General features: G+C 46.0%; 4 protein-coding genes across 8 annotated transcripts; 2 read left to right on the top strand and 2 right to left on the bottom strand.

Moving 5' to 3' along the window:
* The first annotated feature begins 309 nt into the window (after positions 1–309).
* smpd1 (sphingomyelin phosphodiesterase 1) lies at positions 310–5910 on the top strand. Its single transcript, XM_076031624.1, has 9 exons — positions 310–469; positions 685–933; positions 1650–1970; positions 2057–2337; positions 2429–2602; positions 2840–3011; positions 3117–3193; positions 4128–4273; positions 4350–5910. Exons 2-9 carry the CDS (start codon positions 733–735, stop codon positions 4757–4759), a joined length of 1782 nt encoding a protein of 593 aa, XP_075887739.1. The 5' UTR covers positions 310–469; positions 685–732; the 3' UTR covers positions 4760–5910.
* Positions 5911–6188: 278 nt separating this feature from the next.
* tpte (transmembrane phosphatase with tensin homology) lies at positions 6189–10917 on the bottom strand. Of its 2 annotated transcripts, XM_076031625.1 has the most exons (18): positions 10825–10917; positions 10636–10716; positions 10466–10513; positions 10129–10290; positions 9479–9598; positions 9173–9272; positions 9022–9085; positions 8870–8934; positions 8716–8776; positions 8508–8589; positions 8346–8434; positions 8189–8250; positions 7626–7706; positions 7430–7535; positions 6918–7015; positions 6738–6833; positions 6588–6658; positions 6189–6514 (listed from the first exon to the last, which is right to left on the bottom strand). In XM_076031625.1, exons 1-18 carry the CDS (start codon positions 10869–10871, stop codon positions 6412–6414), a joined length of 1536 nt encoding a protein of 511 aa, XP_075887740.1. In that variant the 5' UTR covers positions 10872–10917; the 3' UTR covers positions 6189–6411. The 2 variants fall into 2 exon arrangements, with proteins under 2 accessions (XP_075887740.1, XP_075887741.1); XM_076031626.1 differs by lacking the exon at positions 7626–7706.
* Positions 10918–12242: 1325 nt separating this feature from the next.
* On the top strand, positions 12243–15613 carry fgl1b (fibrinogen like 1B). 3 transcript variants are annotated; one of them, XM_076031617.1, is made up of 8 exons: positions 12243–13111; positions 13190–13763; positions 13959–14118; positions 14226–14323; positions 14444–14532; positions 14630–14755; positions 14863–14927; positions 15169–15613. In XM_076031617.1, exons 2-8 carry the CDS (start codon positions 13679–13681, stop codon positions 15347–15349), a joined length of 804 nt encoding a protein of 267 aa, XP_075887732.1. In that variant the 5' UTR covers positions 12243–13111; positions 13190–13678; the 3' UTR covers positions 15350–15613. The 3 variants fall into 3 exon arrangements, with proteins under 3 accessions (XP_075887732.1, XP_075887731.1, XP_075887733.1); XM_076031616.1 differs by having other exon boundaries at positions 12243–13763; XM_076031618.1 differs by having other exon boundaries at positions 12243–13763; positions 14863–14970; positions 15169–15307.
* On the bottom strand, positions 15611–21241 carry thsd1 (thrombospondin, type I, domain containing 1). 2 transcript variants are annotated; one of them, XM_076031614.1, is made up of 8 exons: positions 21050–21241; positions 20279–20396; positions 19175–19572; positions 18440–19082; positions 17683–17844; positions 17192–17603; positions 16593–17100; positions 15611–16500 (listed from the first exon to the last, which is right to left on the bottom strand). In XM_076031614.1, the coding sequence occupies exons 2-8, from the start codon at positions 20328–20330 to the stop codon at positions 15877–15879; spliced, it is 2799 nt and encodes a 932-aa protein (XP_075887729.1). In that variant the 5' UTR covers positions 20331–20396; positions 21050–21241; the 3' UTR covers positions 15611–15876. The 2 variants fall into 2 exon arrangements, with proteins under 2 accessions (XP_075887729.1, XP_075887730.1); XM_076031615.1 differs by lacking the exon at positions 21050–21241 and having other exon boundaries at positions 20279–20751.
* Between the last annotated feature and the right edge of the window lie 597 nt (positions 21242–21838).

Below are 21838 nucleotides of genomic sequence, written 5' to 3'. Positions count from 1 at the left end.
GTGTGCCCTAAATATAGTTTGAAAGTGACGAAACCCGGGGATTCATACCTCTCAAAGCAGCAGTTCCTGCTCCAGAGATACTAACAAAGCACGTGGCGCTTCTGCCGAGCAAACAGCAAAACCCGCTGATGAAGGAAATAATATCGGAGGTCAATGAATCCTTCCAATAGTGCCTCGTGCATGTTTTCTCGCGTTTGACACGCCATCAGACGCGGCGGTGGTGGCGGAGGGAAGAAGAAGAAGAGAGAGAGAGAGAAAAAAAAAAATAGAAGCTTGGTCACGTGACGAGTCAGCTGAGCGTCGAGCTCTTGAAGACGGGGCGCTGAAAACAGGAACCAATGCAAGAGGGCGGTGAACTCAGTTCCTGCCCCGCTTTAACCAGGACGAACAGGGGACATTACCACAGTGAACCCCCTTTTGTCTCGTTAGCCGTCACCACAAGTCCGGCGAGACGACGGGAGCACCACTGGTGAGCAGCAGCTTCGAAACAAAGCGCTATAAAGTGCCGCTAGTTAGCACACTCATCACTCAGCCGTCCCATTGGACTTTTTGCGTGTTCTACCACCTTTGACTTTGCGTGGCTGAGTCATTGGTTCCTGTTCGTGCAGAGATGCACTGACACCTCTCGCCGTGTGTGTTACTTCCGTGACTAGTTAGTTCTTGTGTGCCCCCACTCCCCCGCAGAACGAGGCTCGGAACACGCAGTACCCCAGCGGACGGCTCGACGCAACCATGAGGCTCCCGGGGTTGATGACCCTCCTGCTGTTCCTGGTGTGGCCGCCGATTGGCTCCTGTCACCCGATGGCAAAGCCGGAGCAGCACAGGATGATGTTGATGGAGCGGATGAGCAGCCCCGGGTTCAGATTCGGCTGGAGGAACGTCACCTGTCGCCTGTGCGAAGTTGTCTTTGGCGTCGTGGACCTCGCCCTCGCGGTAATGTTAGGAAGTTTGTTGTTGTTGTTTGTTGTTGTTGTTGTTGTTGTTTTTTCCTGAGCACTAATAGAAAAGATTATTCTACTCGTGTTTCATGTATCTAAGATAACATGCCGTGATGTGACATTGAATACAAGAAACCTTTCCAAATGAAGCAACTGATTTTAAGTCAAGGTGATGCTGCACTTCTGCTGCCACTGCCACGTTTATTTATTTTTATGTTTTGTTTTGTTTTGTTTTGTTTTGTTTCATTATTGTGTTGCGCAGTCTGGGGGCCGCATTACACCAGAGAGTGTTTTTACCACCAAGATTGAGGTTTCTCTTGTGTCTCCTTTTTGCAAATTTGCAACCAAGTGCATCATATGAAACAAAGGAATCACCGCCTGAATCAGCTAGAGACCATCTGGCTCCTGGAGCTAATTCATTCAATAAGAAAAGTAGATTTTGATCACTTTGTGCCTAAAAGACCATGAGTACTCCTCCTTTTTTTTCTCACATGGAAAATTTGGTGGAATTTATTGCAAACAGCATTTTTATTAAATGTTCTGAACATTTGTCATTAGATCCCTCTTTATGTTCCACTTCTGTGGTTTAGTGAAGTAAAAGAAGTAAGCTAGAACTTAGGGGAAGTCTGAGGTTTTCACTCGTGCTTGGGCCTCTCATGTCTTCACAAACAACAACCTGCGATTTCCAACTCAAAAAAAAATGTCTTCCAGAGCGAAACAAACGACGAGAGAGTGGCACGTGCAATTGGCGAGACGTGCGCCCGACTCCACCTGAGCGAAGAGCATGTGTGCCGGGACATAACTGAATTGTTCAGGGACGACTTCATCATGGCTCTGCGGCGCTCCCTGCTGTCGCCCTCCGAGGCGTGCGCCCTGCTCGTGGGCCCTACCTGCGGCAAATTTGACATCTACTCTCCGTGGAACGTCACTTTGCCCAAGGTCCCCAAGCCCCCGGTCACGCCGCCCACCCCTCCCAAAGCGGGTTCTCCGCAGAGCAAGATCCTCTTCCTGACCGACATCCACTGGGACCAGGTGAGTGCCCGGAGTCCAGCCTGCCGCTGGGGAAGTTGCCTGTGCGTAGCATCTCTCATCACCCGCCCCTTCCTCTCACCTGGCAGGATTATGTAGTTGGCAGCGCCGCCGACTGCAACAAGCCCCTGTGTTGCCGTAAAGACTCTGGCTTTCCCACCTGGAGGCACAGGGAGGCGGGCTACTGGGGAACCTACGGCAAGTGCGACCTGCCCCTGAGGACGGTGGAAAACATGCTGCAGAACATCGCCGCCGCTGGACCCTGGGACTGGGTGTACTGGGGGGGAGACATCCCGGCGCACAACGTGTGGTCTCAGACCAGGAGCCAGCAGCTGGTGGAGCTTCGAACCATCTCCCGGCTCATCCACAAGTAATTTACTTATCTTCATCCTTCAAGTGTGTTTGCTTTTGGGTGTTTTTTGTAACACATATTTGATTCCCCCCTCCCCGTCTCTCCTCAGGTACCTTGGGGCCAATGTGACCGTGTTCCCTACTGTAGGAAACCATGAGAGCACACCGGTGAACAGCTTCCCGCCACCATTTGTTCATGGCAACAGGTCCAGCAGCTGGCTGTACAAGGCGATGGCAGACGAATGGAGACCGTGGCTGTCGGAGGAGGCTCTGAAAACTTTAAGGTTCTTACTTTTTCTTCAAATCATTTTAATTGCACTACACAAACTAAAAATTGTAGATTAGGCTTTACTTTTAAATGAGTGTTAAATCTGAAATGTCACATTTGTAGTCTGCCAATGTCTCCACCACCTTGTATTTCACAAAAGAGCCCATCCCTTTCCAAGAATGTAGCTTGTTCAGTGGCTGCTGCTGATGAATTCCAGCTTCCAGACTCCTACAACAAGCATTCATTTTCCCAGATTTGGAGGCTTCTACACCATGAAGATCCAGCCTGGTCTCAGAGTGGTCTCCCTGAACATGAACTTCTGCGCCCGAGAAAACTTCTGGCTGCTGGTGAACTCCACCGACCCCGCCAACCAACTGCAGTGGCTGGTGCACATCCTGCAGGCCAGCGAGGACAAGGGTGAGAAGGTAAAGACGCCACGGCAAGATACTTTATCACAAATGCAATTTGTGTGTGTTGGTTTCATGTTTTTTTTTAATGCTCTGCATGACGCCTTTTCCCCCTATGTTTAGGTGCACATCATTGGTCACATCCCACCCGGTTTGTGTCTCAGCAGCTGGAGCTGGAACTACTATCACATTGTCAACAGGTACCTACATTGATCACTTTAATCCAAAGATAGTGACTCTTTGGTTTTAAGACTCCAAGGCTGTACGCAACTGTTGCCATTGCCAACAGCTTCAAACCTTTGAACACATTGCATTTTCCTATCGCAACACTATCTCAAAAAAAACATTTGCTTTCTTCTCCTGAAGGGGGAGACATTTGTGCACTTATTAGGTGTTGACTCATGCAAACGCAACCTGATAAACGCTTGAACCGCATTTGAGCCAACAGTTTGAAGAAATATGTCTGGCTGATACGCCTTCTGTGCTCGCCCCATTATCGAGTGATTCACTGTGACCCGTACAACCCTGATAGACGCAGCACATGATCAGCTGACCGACTTATCAGTCGTTGGGTTTTCAAGTAATACTGAATTCAAATATTTGCTATTGTAAAGTCCTTTGGTTGGCTTGTTGGCCTCCGCAGTACAAACAAACCACTCCTTGCTGATGTAGGAAGCAAAGTGAGATATGCTTTGTGGTTATTTTATTTATGTACTTACTTACTTATGAAAAATTAATTGCTCTACTGGAAATGTAAAATACAGACCTCACTAACATTACATACATCTTCTATACCCGCTTACACCTGCACTCAGGATGGCAGGGGTCTGCTGGTGCCTAGCCCAGCAATTGGGAGTCGGGCAGAGTTTCACCCTGGACAAATTGCATAGAAAGACAAACAAACATTTGCCATTTGCCCATTCACACTTACTCATATACACACATACGGACAATTCAGAGTTCCTAATTGGCCTCACATGCACAGGGAGAACTTGCAAACTCCTCACAGAAAGGCCCCAGGCCCGGGATGGAACCCACAACATTCTTGCTGTGAGGAGACGGCGCTGACCACAGCCCCACTGTGTCACCCCAATGACATCACTAACTTAAATAATATTTTTCTCCTTTTTCCAGATATGAAAGCACAATAACTGGGCAGTTTTTCGGCCACACACACGTGGACGAGTTCCAAATGTTTTACGACGAGGCCACCATGTCCCGCCCACTGGGAGTGGCATTCATCGCTCCCAGCGTCACAACATATATCAATCTCAACCCAGGTCTGTGTTTCAAATGAACGGTTTACCCTAAAGCCAGACACGACAACGGCAAAACCTCTCTCTCTTTTTCTTGTAGGTTACCGTGTCTACTATGTGGACGGGAACTACACGACCAGCTCCCGCATGGTGCTGGACCACGAGACCTACATCCTCAACCTCACAGAGGCCAACCAGAAACCAGGAACGGGGGGAATCCCAGAGAAAGATCCCAAGTGGAGCCTGTTGTACCGGGCCACCAAGGCCTACGGCCTGGCCAGCCTCTTCCCAGCTGACTACGATAGGCTGATTCAGACCTTCATCAAGGATGACCAGGTCTTCCAGAAGTTCTGGTACTATGAGCACAAAGGACATGTGTCAGAGCCCTGCACAGACTTGTGCAAAACCACGCTGCTGTGCCTCCTGCGAAGCGGGCGCAATGACGAGCTGGTGCAGTGTGACCTCATTGACGGTTTGATTGGAAACTTGCCTAGAAAAGCTCTCTGCTGACCGGAAGGTGTGGACTACATGTTTGGGTTCGGAGGGAGCGGCATGGCCAATCATTACCCTTTGTACAAAGCCAGAAATTGCCTGGCTGCGAAGGTATGATCCAAACCGCACGCTGCTGTTCACAGCCTGAAACGACGTCATATTGGTGATGCAGAGGAAGTGCTGTTGTAGCATCGGCGTCATTAGTGCGCATTTTAATGTTCACTTTGTGTGTGATACACTTTGCTTTTAATTTCTGTAATTTTAATGCTGTTGGCTTGAGGGTTGGTTAAAAACCCTCTTTCTCCAAGTAAGATCTTCAGTGATGTCTTCCAGATCTTCAGTGCGCTGAAGCATGCGATTTGGAACCACAGACTCCTCGGCGATGCCTTATGTTGGCGATATTTTGAACAGGTGACTGTGATCAGAAGCGTGTTTTAGAGATGCTGTTGGGGCCAATCTGCTGCAGTGGCCGCCTCCATATTCAGGAAATTTAATTTTAAAAACTACCCATGAATAACTACTTAAATGCTGTTCTGCTCAGAATCACCTCACACCCTTAACTAGTTCTGCATCCACAAAGTGGTGGTGATGGATTCCACTTTTTTTTTAAGCCTTAATTGGATTTTTTTTTTTACATAAGACACTTTAATTTTTTTTAAACAATTCCTCGTGAATTTTGGCGCATAGAAGAAAATTTACAAATCTTTTCAGTATTATTTGAACTCGCTCCTCTTGCTAGGCTGCATAGTGTTGGCTGGGTTTGAAAGATTCACAGTTTTTAAGATGACCGTTTTACTGATTGAATCTGGGAATCTTAAGATTCATATTTACCGCACAACACAAGCTGCCTCAAAGGTCCTCAAATGATGGGACAGTATTTATCACCTGGGCTACTTACAGTATGTCTGCACTTTAATCCTTTGGCCTGTCAACGTTCTCGTCGTGCCTGGTGCAAGTTTGAAAAATGTTTCGACTTGGTTTCAGCTGACACAAGGAGAAGCAGTTGATTTTTTTTTTTTTTAATAAGTAAAAAAAAAAAATGTAAAGATTAATTTTCTTTTTTTAAATTATGAAGTAAAATTGAAACTTGATGTCTGTGTGCTCTTCTTTTGGATTTATTTCAACGTTTGGTTATATTGCTGAGACAATGAATGATATAAATGCAACCATACTTTTGCATTATGATGGTAAAGTACATTGAGAACCATGATAAAAAGGAGACACTCAATTTTGAGACTTTTCTTTCAGTGTCAAAATTTCTCTTAAATCAAAATGATACTATACTATACTATACTTTAGCCCTCTGTTTGCAGCCGCCTGCAAAATTGCTGTTTTTTTTTTTCTTCCTGCCAAAACATGTTTGAATCTCTTGGAGATCAGGGTTGTCACAATTCTGCCCCACGCAGTTGTGGTCAGGTGCAACTCAACTAGACGCTCCATCCCAATGTCATAGCATCAATATTTACAATTTATTTAAGGACACAAGAGTCAACAGACACACACACAATGATTCCCTGTGAGACTCACAACTGTGAGTTAAGTTCTTCTCTGCAGACATGACCCGACTCCGGCCCTGCGGCTGATTTCTGTCTTTAGTGTTCCATTGACTTTCTGTACGGCATCCACCGTTGGCAGTGAAGCCGAGGCGCCGTTTCCTGTATCCTCTCTGGCTATGGGTCCGTGAAGAACATGGTGACACCAAAGTCTTCCTTGTACAGGTCCCAGGTCTTCGGTTTGTGTGGGTTGTCCAGCTCTTCTCTGGGCAAGAACAGCCTGACAAGAGTTGGATCAGTCAGCATCGCGTGAAAACTAAATGAGTCACCGGTGACAGAAAAACAAGACATACTTGTTGTCCTCTATGAATGAGGTGTTAAACCAGAAGTAGAACGGAACGTCCTCATATCCTTTCGGCAGGCCCTGAACAGAGACATCAGATCATGAATCGTCACACAACTGGAGGAGCTCGTCTGCAACAGGAGCGTGTGAAGTGACTTACGGCGCTCGACTCAAACATGACCTTTACGTCTCCTTCCACCACAGGCCCATTCTGCAGGCTGATGACTGCAGCGTTATTGCCCACATCAGGAAACACCTAAAAACCGCCCCAGACTTGGTCAATGCGCTTGTGGGTTTGAAGCAGCCGTGGCCTGAAGCACGTGTTCGTGAAGAGACCTACCGAGCAGTTTTCCTGTTTGGCACAAACGCACTGAAACACCTGCTGTTTCTTCAGAATTATTTTCACCTTGAGGTCGCTGCCGTCGCCTTTACCCACACCTGAGCAAAAAAAGCATAAGAAAAACATGCATGATAAGTCCACATTTGCAACAATCACTTCCAACAATAGTGACGTTTCGCTCTCAGCTCTTGCACAACTAAAATCAATTGACCCACAAGTCCCACATCAAAATGTGCCTGCGGCCCAATCAATAGAAATCTCCTTAATGAAAATAGCCCATCCATATTTTTGGCTTATTGTTCTCCATGCTCTTTTAAAAATCAGCCCTTTGTGACATCACAGAGGGAACAACATGGCCCCCCCAGGCTCATCATTCCTCCCCTTGAGAAACACTGCCTTGTTTCTGTCCCCTTTCAAATTTGTAAAATCCACAACAATACATCAGTCTCCACAAGCGAGGAGGGATAAATGGCTGCTCTGAAGCTGTCCAGGGAGAAAAATACAGGTTTTACCTCCTATGGAGTGGATGCGGATGCTCTTGATCTTGAGGCTTTTCAGCACAGGAAGCTGTCTGTTGAACTTGGTCTTCATAATCTCATAGTAGCCCACGTACCGACTCTGCGGTCCACAGGAAGACAACCACAGCGTGGGCTTGAAAAGGTCTCTAAAACATAACCAGAACCCCAATAGACTTTGAGTGGCTCCTACCTGAGAGGGAGTTTCAACCCCCTGAAACTTGGAACTGCGACTCTTGTCTGTCCTCCTCTCGCCAAAGTACTCCAGACTGTCCTGGTGGATCGACAGTCCACTAATTTGACACATCTATATAGTGCTCAACTAATCATATGCCACAGCTGCCCTAAATTAACGGCACTGGTAATTACCAATTTTTTTTTTTTTCAATGTTTGTCTTAGGGTTAATACATCGACAGCTCTTTGACTGGTAAGACATTTTTATTAATGCTTCTGAGAGATGCCAAATTTACTATTTTACAAAAGAAAAAAAACATGGTGCATTATAACTTCTTCATTCAGGTGTCAGATTATATACTTGATTTACTTGTTTGCTGAACAGATAAACTTCTTTTAGTGGTTGAATGTCATACTTAATTCATTTCCAAATTCTCAGAAAAGTTGCCAAAAATTCAGGTAGAGAAAGATCAAGTCGAAGGACTGTTTACTTGTTTTGCTTTCTTACTTGCCAAATAAATTAGACGTAGACATGATTTTTAAAAGCTTTCTAACTAACATGTTTGGATAAACAGACGTACCTGAGCACTCTCAAACTGGTCGCTGTCGATCAGCCACGTGCAAACCATGGTGCCGGTGCGTCCTGGAACAGAGCAGCAGCATTACTGTTTATTGTCTGCACCTCCTCAACAGATCAACACAACCAATGGAGAAAAACTTAGCGTCACCCATCAGTACCTTTCCCTCCTTTACAGTGAATGGCGATGATGTTTTTGGGGTCGGCGGACATCCACTCCCTCACGTTAGCCGTGTAGCTCAGCATGTCCCTGGGTTTAGGAAGCAGACACTGAGACGGGCCGGACACAACACGGCGCACCGACAAGGCAGAGTGTTACTCACTGCAGAGAGGGGACGTTGTGGTCGTCTACGAAGATGCGTTCCACCTTGTAGTGGAAGAACTGGGGGTCGTAGCCTTTCTCACCTGGTGACACAGAGATGCTGACACAGGGCTAAATCCCATTTCAACTGGAATACTTGAGACTTCAGCACCAACACCTGAGGTGTGGACGTTGCCCGAGTCATGTGATCGGCGGATGCCTGAACTTACTGCACAGGTTGTAAACTTTATAGTGTCCTTCGTGTTTCGTGTCCAAGAAGCGCGCCACTTCCTGTTTGAAAAAACAGAGGAGCGAGCGTTCAGTTCTGCTTCCGCTTGGGAGTTTACGGCAGCCGCAATCCAACTGAGGCTGAGCGAGACTCACCCTGATCGGATTCCGATAGAACGACTGTTTGCCCGAGGAGGGGAACGACATCGCGATGACTCGGTCTAACAAGAGCGGGAAAAGGCAGATGATCATCACTCTGAGAACGGTGACACGGCAGGTCATCACGCACCACGAGTTAAAGCAACTACCTGTGACATAGGTGAGGTCCAGGTCGAATCCGTCTTTCTGATATCGCCTCTTGTTCTCAGAGACCTGAGGGAAAACAACGAGTGAGAGGCCAGCAGGAAAAGGAACGTCTGCTCTCCTGCAGGGCCCCGCTCACTTCTGCCACCGTCTTACCATCCGCCTGGTGACCTTCTCCAGCTCCTCCTTCTGAGCGGCCAGCCTGAAAACCCTCACCAGGATTATTATTCTCAGGAAGCGGAGAAATGTCACCACCCTGGTGGATAAAATGCAGTTGAACATGTAATTGGACTTTTGCTCTTCATGCTGCGAGGCCAAGCTGTGGTTTGGCAATTGGTGCAAAAGGAATATCCAAGTGCTGATGTAGTGACGATGACATTGGCTGGTGTAGATTTGCTAAACAGCATTACGGCTGGACACGGCGACACAGGTGGTTTGAGTCAGCCCGCCAGGTGCATCTACCTGGGGATGAGACTGGGCCCCGACAGGTCTGAGAAGGTGTAGATCATGGTGACCACCAGCGTAATGATGACGACGCAGGCGTCCACAATGTTCAGCTTGGAGCTGAAATAAACTCTGAACCTGAGAGTAAAAATGTTCACAGAGACACAGGGGGCAGTTACAAAAGTTCTCGGCGAGGAATTAAAACAGACAGAATACGGCGAGGAGAAACGGCTGCATGCAGAGATCAGCACTCAGGATTCTGTCCCTCACGGAGCCAAAGTCCAAAACACGCTTTCACATTTCCTGTCCAGCTTCCTCTTTGCGACTTCCCGTTTAACGGATTATCACTCTTGGTTTGTGCTGACTCGGAGCTCTGGGAATGTTTACATCACCCTTACAGGGAACGGCTTCTGCTCACACGCACTACAAGTGTAGTAGGTTAACTGCCTTTGGATGCACACCATTTAACTGCAGTTGGATTCTCTCTATCTCTCTCTAGTCTGAGCAGATCATTAACCCCAGGGCTGTAAGAATTATACAGGGGAACGTTTTCGTCACTGCTGTGGTGTTGCTACTGCACTGGAATGGCACAAAAAAAAAGACACTTGCTCTTGTCCGTGCAATGGCTAACTTGGCAAACTAACAGGACCCAGACCGCCGTCACTCACCCTGCCACATAGACCCGCAGGAGAACATCAGCGAGGAAAAAGAAGGAGATGACCAGGGACACAGCCTCGATGGCATCCCCGACTTCTCTGCTCCTGAGCGGCAGGGCCAGATCCACAATCACCAGCACAAAGTCCACCAGGATCAGAACCACTCCAAGTATTCTAGAACACACACACACACACACACACACACACACACACACACACACACACACACACACACACACACACACACACACACACACACACACACACACACACACACACACACACGATCAGGAAAGGGGTGGGTCATGCATGTCATGTGTTCAGGGATGCCACAGTAAAGAGCACTCACCGGAATCCAAAGGACATGACCACAGGCGTGATCTTCTTGCGAATATTGCTGCAACACACACAAACAGCACGGCAGTGACGATTGTGGGTTGTTTTGTTTGTTTGTTTTTACAGCTCTTTCCTCGTGAGGAACGCCGTAAACTCAGGTGAAGCCTGTCACTCCCAACTTACTGATACATTGTGTCCGGCACCACGGCCTCGTCCTTTCCGTCGTCAATCTTCACTTTGGCGTCTTCCATCTTGGCTACGTTTCTGACAGGATGCAGGGGAGCAGGCAAAAACACAGAGATGCTGATCTAATCTGCATCCTGCAGGGCTAAAAGCTCCACAGAACACCCTGGGTTTACTGGCACCACTCACCCGTTCACGCCTGAATCTGAGCCCGGGTCGAAGTAGACAGATGACATGGTACTGGCGTGTCTTCCTTCTTAGCTCGTCCTGGACCTTTATCAGTCTAGTGTTGTGGAGGAAGAATGAAAAAGTCATGGGGAGGGGGGGGGAGTAAAAGAGAATCCCTTGAACATCCTCAAAGTAGTTTTGATTTGAACTTGAAGCGACTCTTGAATGGATCCTTGTGTGGCTGATCTACAGGACAGTGTCCAGGAGATCAGCAGAGCTTTAAGGAGAATTTAATGACGAAGCCGCCACCAATAAAAACCACTGATGCACAAGCAGTAACAGGAACGGAACAGCGACAGATGGATTTATCATTACCTCTATAGTATTCACCAGCTCTCCTCTTCTTCTTCTTCCTTTGCGTCCGTCTTCTCTCAGTTCTGTCAGTAACTTTGCTGCTCAGATTTCAGCGCCAGCTCATCGCCGTGGGCACGACCGTCATTCATCAAACTGTAACGGCGCGGTGTCTTGTGACTTCTGGCGGAGGAAAAGGGGAAGGTGGTTCAAAGGTTAACCGGGTTAGATCTGTTGATGTTGTTGGTTTTCTTCTTCTTCTTCTTCTTCTTTCTGCCCACCCACTTTCCCTCCACAGCGTGATTTCTTTTTTTCTGCAGACGCAGGGCTTTTTAAACTTCCTGGACCTCGGTTCAAAGAGGAAAAGAGAGACAGACGGTCAGCCCTCTTTTTCTTCACTCATTCTTCTTTTTCTTCCACCATCTCCTCCTCCTCCTCCTCACGTCGCTTCTTTACTACCACCAGACGGACCAGAACCTTCTGGTTCCGGCTAGCCAAACGTGGAGCATTAGCTTCGAGAAGCGAGCAGCTGAAGTCGGAGCGTTCGTTCACATCTGCGTCTAATCAACTTGACCCTCGGTCTCGAGCAGACACCTGAACGGAGAACCGAGTTAAACCAAGTTTAATAAATAAAATAAAGAATAAAAATAATTATCTTCTCGGGAAAGTCGTCTAATAAAAGAGCCACATTCCTTGAAGATGATGGTTAATCAACTATCGTTGATATAACTTTTTATTCTGACATATTTTTTTCAGATTACGTGATTTATTTATTTTTACGGTGTGTTTTTGAGACGATTTGTTTCGGAATGTTTGTGTGTTGCTGTTGTTTTTTGTTGAAGCTTTACCTTTTCGGAACGGCTTTTTAATATTAATAAAGGCACCCCGTTTTATTTTAAAGCACAAAGGCGCTTTAGCGGTGGGATGGTCTGAACGCTGATTGGCTGATCCTCGTCTATACCGAGTCTTTGACGTCAATTCTGAAGTGGCTGTAGGGCGCAAAGTCGCCGTTCTTTCGGCGATTGGATTATGTTGGGTTGGAGACTAGTTTTATTTTCTGTTTTTTTTTTTGTTTGTTTTTTTTTTTGTTGTTGTTGTTGTTGTCTGTTTTTATTGTGTGACGGCTGAAGCTGTGAAAGTCCCTGTAGTTGGAATTATGCGGTGTTTCACAGGGTAACTGACAATTTCATGAACTATTTGTAAAACCCTTACTGCTTTCAATGCAATAGAGTTGAATGCAGTGCATTGTCTATCAATGCATTGACAAAAGAACACGTGTTGTGCTTGTGCCTTGGTTGCACTTGATGCTCAACTTTAGGCAGCAAAACAACATAAGTTATGACGCCAAGAGAAAAGATTCTCCAGAGGCGCTTAGTTTTTTTTTTAATGGTAAACAAAAAAAAAACAGACTTTTGTTCAAGACATAATAAAATTGGGTGCATTTAAAAAGTTATTCCTAAACATTTATTAATATAACGACATTCATATGAACTGTTCAAAAAATTTAACACAAGAGGGAGCCCTTTCCACATGACATGTTTTCTTTTCTTTTGGAATTTGCACCTGTTTCACATCACAGAGATTTTAAGAGCAACTTTTTCGCGTTGTTTTAGACTTTTAGACACTGTGGTTATTTTATGTGAATGTTATGCACTTGGAACATCAGCCTTTATATAGAAAATAGTGAATACTGTATGGGGCCATGTACTGAAGAAAATGACAACAACATTCCAGTGATAGGTTTTCCTTAATATTGTAACACACACACACACACACACACACACACACACACACACACACACACACACACTAAAGTGAGGTCAGTCTTTGGTTGGCACTGATGTCTGGACCTCCTAATGTGGACCATGCAGAACCAACCCAGTCTATAAATAACGCTGTCAAGCCTAGTGAGCATACGGACCTGGGCAAACCAAAGGGAGGCATTGTGGAAAAAAAGGTAAGCTTCTACTGCAGACTTTCTAGGTTTGGAAAAGTGCACTCTCTTGATTTGGTGTCTGATATTTGATGTCTTCAGGTCTGCAGTGGGTCAGGTCAACTTTAGAGTCATGGCAGTTTTCCTGCTCCTGGTTCTGGTGTGCTCTTCTTCATTTTTGCCAGTACGTAATTTACATATTTTCACATGATTGTTTTTTGTTCATAACTTGAGATTCTGTGTCCAAAAATGTTAATACCAAGCTAAATTCTACAAAGGGAAAAAATTACATAGTGATGTAGAAATCTGTTGCGCAGATGCTGGAAGGTGCAGCACTTCACTCACTCCCCTCCCAGGTGGCATCATAGCACTCGTGTCTATTCCATAGCTTGAAAGTGGTTAATCCCATTCCAGGTGGCGGAGCCCTGCGGTCCAGAGGTTACAACTCTCAAAGACAACATACGGAAGCTGGAAAACAAACTCTTGCTCGCCACTTGGCAGATTGACCACTTGAGAAATCACAAATACTTCAAGCCTGTTCAGCCTCATGTGCCCAGGACAGAGTTTGAACCCGAGGCTGGCGGCAAGGAAATGAGCAATGGGTCAGCAGTCAGCTCCGACGGGGCGCTGACCAAACCGCCTTTGCCAGCAGGCAGTTTGATTGTCTATGACAAGGGTGAGAAAGAGTTGCAGGAATCATGCAAGCATTTTCATGCATGTTCATTATTGTTGAACGGTGTATATTACATCTGCATTGAATCAATTGTGCGTGTCATTGATAAATTGCATTTCAGAAAGTGACTATGCAAAAACAAAAGAGAGTGAATGACAACATTATCCTGACCCAACTTTCCTGCGCTGTTCTTCCAAGACTGCTCTGAGCTGTTTGACAGACTGAGGCCACCCAGTGGATTCTACCGCATTAGACCCAAATCCAATCTAGAGCCATTTCTGGTCTACTGTGACATGGAGGACGGAGGAGGATGGACGGTGTTCCAGAAACGGCGGCATGGAAAAGTTGATTTCAACAGGTATTTAGTATAGGAGTAGGCAGACCGACCAACACCATGAAACAAGCTAAAAATCCTTCCAACATTGTGAGGCAGAAAGGCCATGCGTCTCCACGTTCTCATTTCAGAGACTGGGTGGACTACAGAGATGGATTCGGTGACTTCAAGGTGCGGAACGACGAGTTTTGGTTGGGGAACGAGCGCATTCATTCGCTGCTGTCAGAGGGTTTGACGCACCACATTCTGCCAATTTCACACATATAAAATACTGTAAATGAGCAAACATCATAACCTGCCCTCAGATCTTCACAAATATGTACATATATCAATATCATTTGACTTGAAGGGAGGAACCTGGTGAAGATAGACCTGATGGGCTGGGACGGCAAGAGAAGTCATGCCTTTTATGAGAACTTCAGGATCACTAATGAGACTGTGAGTTAGACTGACTCTTTTTTTCCTCCTTCCTCCTTGTGACGTCGCTGTGATGATGACAAAACATGACGACCTTCTCTCATACCCAACATCTTAGGACAAGTACCGGCTGCACTACGAGATGTACAGCGGCAAAGCAGGGGACGCACTAGCTGGCGGTGGTGGGATGGTGGAGCAGTGGTCCGCCAGCCTCAGTGGCATGCAGTTCAGCACCAGAGATCAGGTGCAGTCTATATCTTTCTATCAGCAGCAGTACGATCGTGACATTTTGTACAGCCCATGGCTATTGAAGAAGTGAAAAGAAATGAGGCCGATGTTGCTCATCAACAGGACAATGACCGCTACATTCGGGGCAGCTGTGCTCAGGAGAACAAGGCAGGATGGTGGTTCAATAGGTGAGACCCCTCACATAAAGGGCGTGCACTGGCACAGATCCATGTGAGCTGTATGTGTCTATTATGTATGTATGTATGTATGTATGTATGTATAAAATTTATATACATATGATATCATCTATATCATGTATCATGTACATACATACACACACACACACACACACACACACACACACACACACACACACATATATTCATGATATCATATGTATTGAACTTACTCATTGCTTATTCTTATCAGGTGTCATGCTGCAAATCTAAATGGGAAATACTACCGTAATGGGATGTACAAGGGCGAGTATGACGATGGAGTGGTGTGGGGGACCTGGAAGGGTCTCTGGTATTCCCTCAGACACACCACCATGAAGGTTCGGCCTCTGACCTTCTTGGACGTCACAGGGAGTGGAGCAGGAGAAAATTAAAAAAAGAAGATGGAAACAACACCTCGCTGCACATTCAGTTATACAGATATACAGGCAAACATTAATGTTACGATTTCAGTCTTTGCATTTTGGTGTGTCTCATTGCAAATTTCCCTGAGGGAACTCCCTTGAGGGATTGATAAAGTTTTTATCTATCTATCTATCTATCTATCTATCTATCTAGTTAGACAGCTTTGTATCTGTCAACCTTTGCTGTGTAGCTTGAATCATATTACTCAAACAATAAAGACAAACAGCATCTTATCTTTGGCATGTTTTTTTTTTTATTGTACAATTTTTACACATTCTGAGCAGTGATATTACAAAATTATATTATATTAAAGATAACATTTTTAAATATCAAAAGTATAGAACATTTCAGAGACTGAAGCTATATAAATATAGTCACTAAAAAATCTTTGACAAATTCCCAAAATTATTGCATAAAATATATTTTTTAATGTTGAAAGTAAAAAAAAATGGAGATGATGATTAAGTCTTGATTTAAAGCTACATATCCAAACATTCTACTGCATTTCCTCTGCGAATGTCGAAGACAGATCCAAATCTAGCATCTTCTGCTCTGCCTCGCTCAGCCTGTAGGGGGAGCCACCACTGCTGCTGTAGTCCTCGGACACGGGCAGAGAGCGGCAGCGGCCTTTCCTCTGCTCTGTGGACGACGCGCTAAAGGTGGAGCTCCGCTGCCGACCCTTGACCCCAGAACAGGACTGAGCCTCCTTTAATTTCCGGGCCAGCATGTTCCTCTGGATGGGAGACGGGCCACGGCGGTACCAGTTCTGCTCGGCACGGTCCACGTTCAGGCTGGTCAGGCCTGCTACTGGGCCGCCGATACCTGAGACCCCCTGTGCTTCTCGTGACTCACTGCTGCGCTGATTCTCTGTGTTGCTGCCAAGGTCCGTCTTGTCGTTTCTCGTGCATGCTGGCTTGCTTACCGTGCTGGTCCCCGCATGCTTGAGTTCACTTTTGGGAGGGGACACGGCCGTCTCTGTCCAGGACTCGTGGTCTTTATGCTGTTTGGATTTAACCCACTCTGGGATGCCATGCTCCGGGATTGGGTACGAGCGGTGCGGCTGCCTCTCCCATCCTCCTTTCGACCAGCTGCTTCCTTCAGGAAGGGTTCGAGATCCCACCTGAGAAAGGCCAGGAATGTCTTGATTACAAAAATTGTGTAGAAAGACACAAACGTCAACAAGCACATGAGTGATGCAGAAAAAAAAGTGACCTGGGTCATGCTCCGTTCTCTGAATTGTCTGGCGTGTCCAGAGAGATAGGACTGCGGTTTGGTGTCGTTGAAACTCGAGGTGCGGCGGAAATTTGGATTCCTTTGATAGGAGTTTGCTGTCCCGGCGTCGCCACCTCCTCTGTGAGCCGCCAGTCCGCTCCTCTCCACCATCTCCACCCAGTCGGCGGTGCGGTCGCGCCACCTGGAGCTGCCGGAGAGCGGCTCCACCCTGGGGCTCTGTCTGTCCAGCGTGACCCTGGAAGATTGCGGCGGTGGCTTGGAGAAGGGGGCTACGCGCTGGAACTGGCTGTGGTCGACGACGTTATCCTGGGGTGTCATCGATGGATGAGCAAATCCGGTTGGTGTTGGAACTGGGGAAGTAGTGGGTGAAGCCGATATCTCTAACAAGGTGTCATTGACGGGGCTCGAGGAGACGTGATACATCTGTGTCGCCTCCTTTAGCCCCTTTTTCTTCATTTCTTTCAACTGGTGCTGAGCCAGCCGGTATCTGGAGGGAGAATTTAAAGATGTTTTATGGTGCTGTGTAGAAAAATAATATTGTAATAAAAAGAAAATAATGATAAATCATTCCATCATACCCAAAGACTGTTGGCAAGATCTTCGGGCCTGTAGGGGACAGTCTTTCTGGGTCCTGAGCGACGGGTATACTTTGCGTCTGCTGATTGGCCGGGACAGACGGGTCTCTGTGGGCAATACTCACACCCATTCCGCCCAGTGGGCTCTGGCTGTCAGACACGCTGGGTCTTTGGAGGCTGTGGGTGAAAATGGATGCCTCATCAGAGAGTTTGCGTCCTCCGGGGGAGTGCACGGACCCTCTGTGAGCGGAGCTACACTGGGGCGTCTTGCAAAACCTTCTCCACACGGTTACAATGACTGTAGCCAGGATTACAGCCAGGCAGAGGGATATACCGAGCATCACCATCATGTTACCACCGAGGGGAGCCATTCCGATAGGTGTGGTGGGTAAAGACGGAGATGATGGCGGCAACACTGGGGACAAACACAAACAAATCATACGTATCGTAGTAGAATTCTTGAGGTTGAGGTCGAGGCTGTAAAGAATACTGACCGGCGCAGTCTTCAAGAGAGCAGATGGACTGCTCCTTCACCATGCCGGTGCACTTTATCCCACCGACACCAGAGGGTAACAAACACCCACGCACACGTTCCCTCACCCCTTCTCCACATCTCACACTGCACAAACTCCACTGTTGCCATGGGCCCCAAGAATCTTCCAAAAACACAGGGAGCAAAAGCTGTAATCATGACCCAAAGTTCACTTCATCAGTGTTCTTCAAAATCGATGTCAGTGAACTACCAAGAAATGAGAAAGGTTGATCCATTACTTCTTTGATTTGCTACTTGCTTTTGAAAACCACCATTTAACGAAAAAGGCACTGCAGAAAGAAGGGCTTTCCTGAGAGGGTTGTTTTTTGTGATAATTATTGATGCAATCCTGCCCCACCAGATGTGAGAAGACCAGTAAGATAGGATATTATTATTAATACCAAATTATGGGACCTTTATAATTTTATTTAAACCTATTAAACGTATCCATTTATAGAACAACCCAGAGAATACACATGAGTGTGTATTCTACTTCAATGATAAATAATGTATTTGTAATTTGTAAACACGCCTAAATCAGTGAACTTCGATTTAATTCGGGGACTGCTGCACCATGGCATGTGTAAAATGTGTCTAGGTGTAATTGGATGGGGAGCCCCACAGCAGTAGTTGGATGGCTGGATGAGTGCCTGAGTTAGGATGAAACAAAAAATAGTTTTGTATCCTTTTGCCAAACATTTCAAACTCTCAAGTCTCACCTGGGCTCCTGTGAACCACCAAACACGTCTGTGCAGGACTCGGCGAGCGACTGAAGTTGAAAACAAAACGAAAACAGTACTTGTTCCTCCCTGGGTAAAAAACGGAGCAGTTGAATTCAGTTTCATTCTCTCCCTGAGTCATCCAGTTGAAGGCCAGCGGAGGAGAAGAAGGTTCCTCTGCTCCAAACCCATGCAGGGCTGTTCCTGCCCCGGAGGAAACAGCAGCTCCTGTAGGATCCTTGTACAGCAACACCTTCCCATAGATGTGAGCACAAGGCGGCGTTATGAGCTTAACAGTCATAGTTCCTTCACAGCTGCTCCTGAAGGCGTTGCTGTTTTCCACCAGCAGCTTGTAGGAGAAGATGCGGGACAGGTAGAGAGGCCCAGAGCTTTTAACATCCTGCGCCACGTGGGGGGAGCGCAGTGCCACCCGTATGTAGTCTTTTTCTGTGAAGGGGAAGGCACAGGCCAGCTCAACGGTCTGGGAACGGAGGGGTTTGATCGGGTGGCGCTTTCGGCCTCGCACCTTGTCGATGCTGTTGCGCCCAATCTGGTTGTACTCCATGTAACTGACCTCCAGGAAGAGGGCGGAGTCGGTGCTGCTGGAGCAAGCCTGGAAGTGTTCATTTGTTGAGATCCCGACCTGGAGGAAGACAAACAAACAGTGTTTGTCAGTGTGTCATCCTGCAGGATTATCTCCCCCTGGTGCCAATATCGGGATCTTGCTTGTCTCACCTGGAAAGATCCAGAGTGGTTTCCAGCCCTCTCCACGCTGATGTGAAAGGTGGGCCACTGTACCTGCAGTTCCGAGCTCCACAGCCAGGCGGTGCTCTCTGCACCACTGCTGCCATGCGAGCCATTAGCAGGATGACCAGCAGTGACGCTGGTCTGCCTCAGCAGGAAGCGGAAAGTTCCCGCGTACAGGAAGCACGAGCAGTTGAACTCCACCCTACTGGCCGGATGGTTGACGGGAAGAGTCCTGGTCTGAAGGGTGGTGTTCGTGTCGGTGTCGACCAAAGAGAGGCTCGAGCTACGGATGCTGCTGCCATCGGTCGGCGGGCTGAAGTCCACAAACACGCTTGCGCTGCTGAGGGCAACGTGAAAGGAGGGCCAGATACTGAGCCCTGCGAGAGCTGCAGGAAATAAAATACACAAGTCAATTCACAGGAGGGTCTGATCTTGTTTTGACTAAATCAGAAGACATATACTCAAGTGAAAACCAACGTTGAGATGCTTGTACTTGTAGTCATTCATGCAACACAGTGCAAATCTGAATCAGTTTATTGAGAGTAAACTAGAGTTAATACATCCAAATCCATCTAGAATTAGGATTAGAATTAGGTGTAGTCAGGAAATAAGATATTTAAAAAAAAATTAAGCAAGTAAAACATTGATTTCATTTTTTCCAGCTGAAAATGTCCTCATTAAAATATCATGTTCAAGAGCCACTAAACTGCAAAATTTCAACATTGACAATGACTCAGGATAAAATAGTAACCCTCTTTAAAAATGAATTGTAGGTGTATATGTATGAATCTAAACTGTTGTGTGGCAGGCAGAAAATGTTGCACACGCAGTCATGGGGCGTTAAGAAAAACAAGGCGCGTACAGAAAAGAGGAAGAGGCTGACCCCTTCTTCCTGCCCCCATTCTACTGAGAATTTTCTTTTAACTCTGAATAGCAACAACACATTACATTTGCCCAAATAACATGAAAAAAAAAAAAATCAAAATGATGGTATAAGGAGGTTTTTTTTGTTTGTTTTGTTTTTTTTAGCAGATTGCTACCATGCCATGCCTCTCCTGCAAACATGGTTTGAAGATGTTTGGTATCACTCACCATTTCCCATGAGCGCCAGCAGAAAAGGCAGCAGTGAGACAGCCTGTGGCATAACGGCGTGCTTGCCTCGGTTTTCTCCTACACCTCATGACCGTCTCTTTCCCAGAGCCCCTGGCCTCTGTAAGAGGCAAATCACAAAATAAAAAAACATGCACACAGCCAAAGCAACAACAACAACAACAACAACAACAAAGGAGGGGTGGAAAAACTAGTCCAGAAGGAAGCAGCAAATGGCCAGTCCTGCTTGATGGTGTCCTCTGACAAAATAAGTCATGGAAGAGCAGCTCAGGGATCTGAGGCATGAGAAACAGGAAGGTGAAGAATGAAGCCGTGACCATGGCTTTTCTGGATTTACACCGGCGTCTTCCTCTTCCTTCCATCCCTCACAATGGGAATGGACGGACTATTTGTGCGCCAAAGCCAAATCTTTGTTGATTAGCAGCACACAAAGGCCTTTTATTTTTACCGTATTATTTCCTGAGAAACACAATAGGTCATACCACAGGGGAGACACACACACGCACACACACACACACACACACACACACACACACACACACACACACACACACACACACATGTATATATATACGACTGCAAATTAATTCGTCTTTGGTACAACATAACAAAACGTGAAAAAAAATTATATATATATATATATATATATATATATATATATATATATATATATATATATATATATATATATATATATATACATATATTTTTTTTTTTTTTTTTTTTTTTTTTTAATGAGCCTGATGAACTTACGTTTCTTTTCTTCTCTTTCAGTTGCACATTATCCTTCTTGGGTTTTTCCCACGCAGGACCCGCATTAACGACGCCAACCACCGGTTGACTTCAGCATCCTTTACTCTGATGAGCAGCGGCAATCATATGCCTCGCGAGCTCTACTGGGAGCGCGCACGCAACGCCGGGACAGGAGCGCGCCAACGACCGCTTTAAATTCCTGAAAACGCGAGTGTCATTTTGAGGCGAACTCCGCCCTCTTCCTGACAACGTCATTTTAGCCGAATCACGGGCGCCTAAGTTGTTGCTAAATGCAATGATATACGAAATAAAATATATGTATTTGATTTTATCGACGTAAAAAACATTTTCCATACGAGGGAATATGTATGTAGGAAAGGATTTCAATTAATATATTATGAGCTTGGAGATGGTTTTCAACAACCTAAAAACAACGTATACGTTGGAAATGGTGATTGCAAGTGATAGAATAGGAACAAGGACAGCCCCAAAAAATAAGAATAAAAAGAAAAAATCAGATACTTCTAAAATCATTGTCCCTTGTCTATTTTTGTCTGAAATGAAACAATGTCAATTTTTTCCCCCAACTTTACATAAACGATTTATAAATGTGGCCCAAGCAATATAAATTAGACTTTATTTTCAAGTTTTAAAAACATGAAAATGAAAAATCAATTTAATAATTTTTTGATCGCCAAACGTATTTGAACTGAAATGGTTAGTAAGGTGGCCGTGCCACTAATTATTGTCAACAGGTCAGCTTTAGACCGCAACTCTCAAAACTAATAA

The sequence above is a fragment of the Nelusetta ayraudi genome, unplaced genomic scaffold (assembly GCF_046127955.1).
Source record: "Nelusetta ayraudi isolate G7.1 ecotype Tasmania unplaced genomic scaffold, CSIRO-AGI_Nayr_v1 ptg000033l, whole genome shotgun sequence".
Lineage (NCBI taxonomy): Eukaryota > Metazoa > Chordata > Actinopteri > Tetraodontiformes > Monacanthidae > Nelusetta > Nelusetta ayraudi.
Note: the sequence above shows the minus strand (reverse complement) of the source record. Positions and strands in the feature narration are given on the sequence as shown.

Bases quoted from the DNA above. Each gene is read 5' to 3' on its own strand.
- smpd1 (XM_076031624.1), top strand. From the start codon at position 733: ATGAGGCTCCCGGGGTTGATGACCCTCCTGCTGTTCCTGGTGTGGCCG. The intron at 934-1,649 runs GTAATGTTAGGA...AATGTCTTCCAG, and splicing joins TCGTGGACCTCGCCCTCGCG to AGCGAAACAAACGACGAGAG. The intron at 1,971-2,056 runs GTGAGTGCCCGG...CTCACCTGGCAG, and splicing joins CCGACATCCACTGGGACCAG to GATTATGTAGTTGGCAGCGC.
- tpte (XM_076031625.1), bottom strand. From the start codon at position 10,871: ATGTCATCTGTCTACTTCGACCCGGGCTCAGATTCAGGCGTGAACGG. The intron at 10,717-10,824 runs GTGAGTGGTGCC...GCATCCTGTCAG, and splicing joins TCAGATTCAGGCGTGAACGG to AAACGTAGCCAAGATGGAAG. The intron at 8,435-8,507 runs GTGAGTAACACT...TCCTAAACCCAG, and splicing joins CACAACGTCCCCTCTCTGCA to GGACATGCTGAGCTACACGG.
- fgl1b (XM_076031617.1), top strand. From the start codon at position 13,679: ATGAGCAATGGGTCAGCAGTCAGCTCCGACGGGGCGCTGACCAAACCG. The intron at 14,119-14,225 runs GTATTTAGTATA...TTCTCATTTCAG, and splicing joins GGAAAAGTTGATTTCAACAG to AGACTGGGTGGACTACAGAG. The intron at 14,324-14,443 runs GTTTGACGCACC...TTTGACTTGAAG, and splicing joins TCATTCGCTGCTGTCAGAGG to GGAGGAACCTGGTGAAGATA.
- thsd1 (XM_076031614.1), bottom strand. From the start codon at position 20,330: ATGCCACAGGCTGTCTCACTGCTGCCTTTTCTGCTGGCGCTCATGGGA. The intron at 17,604-17,682 runs GTCAGTATTCTT...GTTTGTCCCCAG, and splicing joins CTCTCTTGAAGACTGCGCCG to TGTTGCCGCCATCATCTCCG. The intron at 17,101-17,191 runs GTATGATGGAAT...TTCTCCCTCCAG, and splicing joins ATCTTGCCAACAGTCTTTGG to ATACCGGCTGGCTCAGCACC.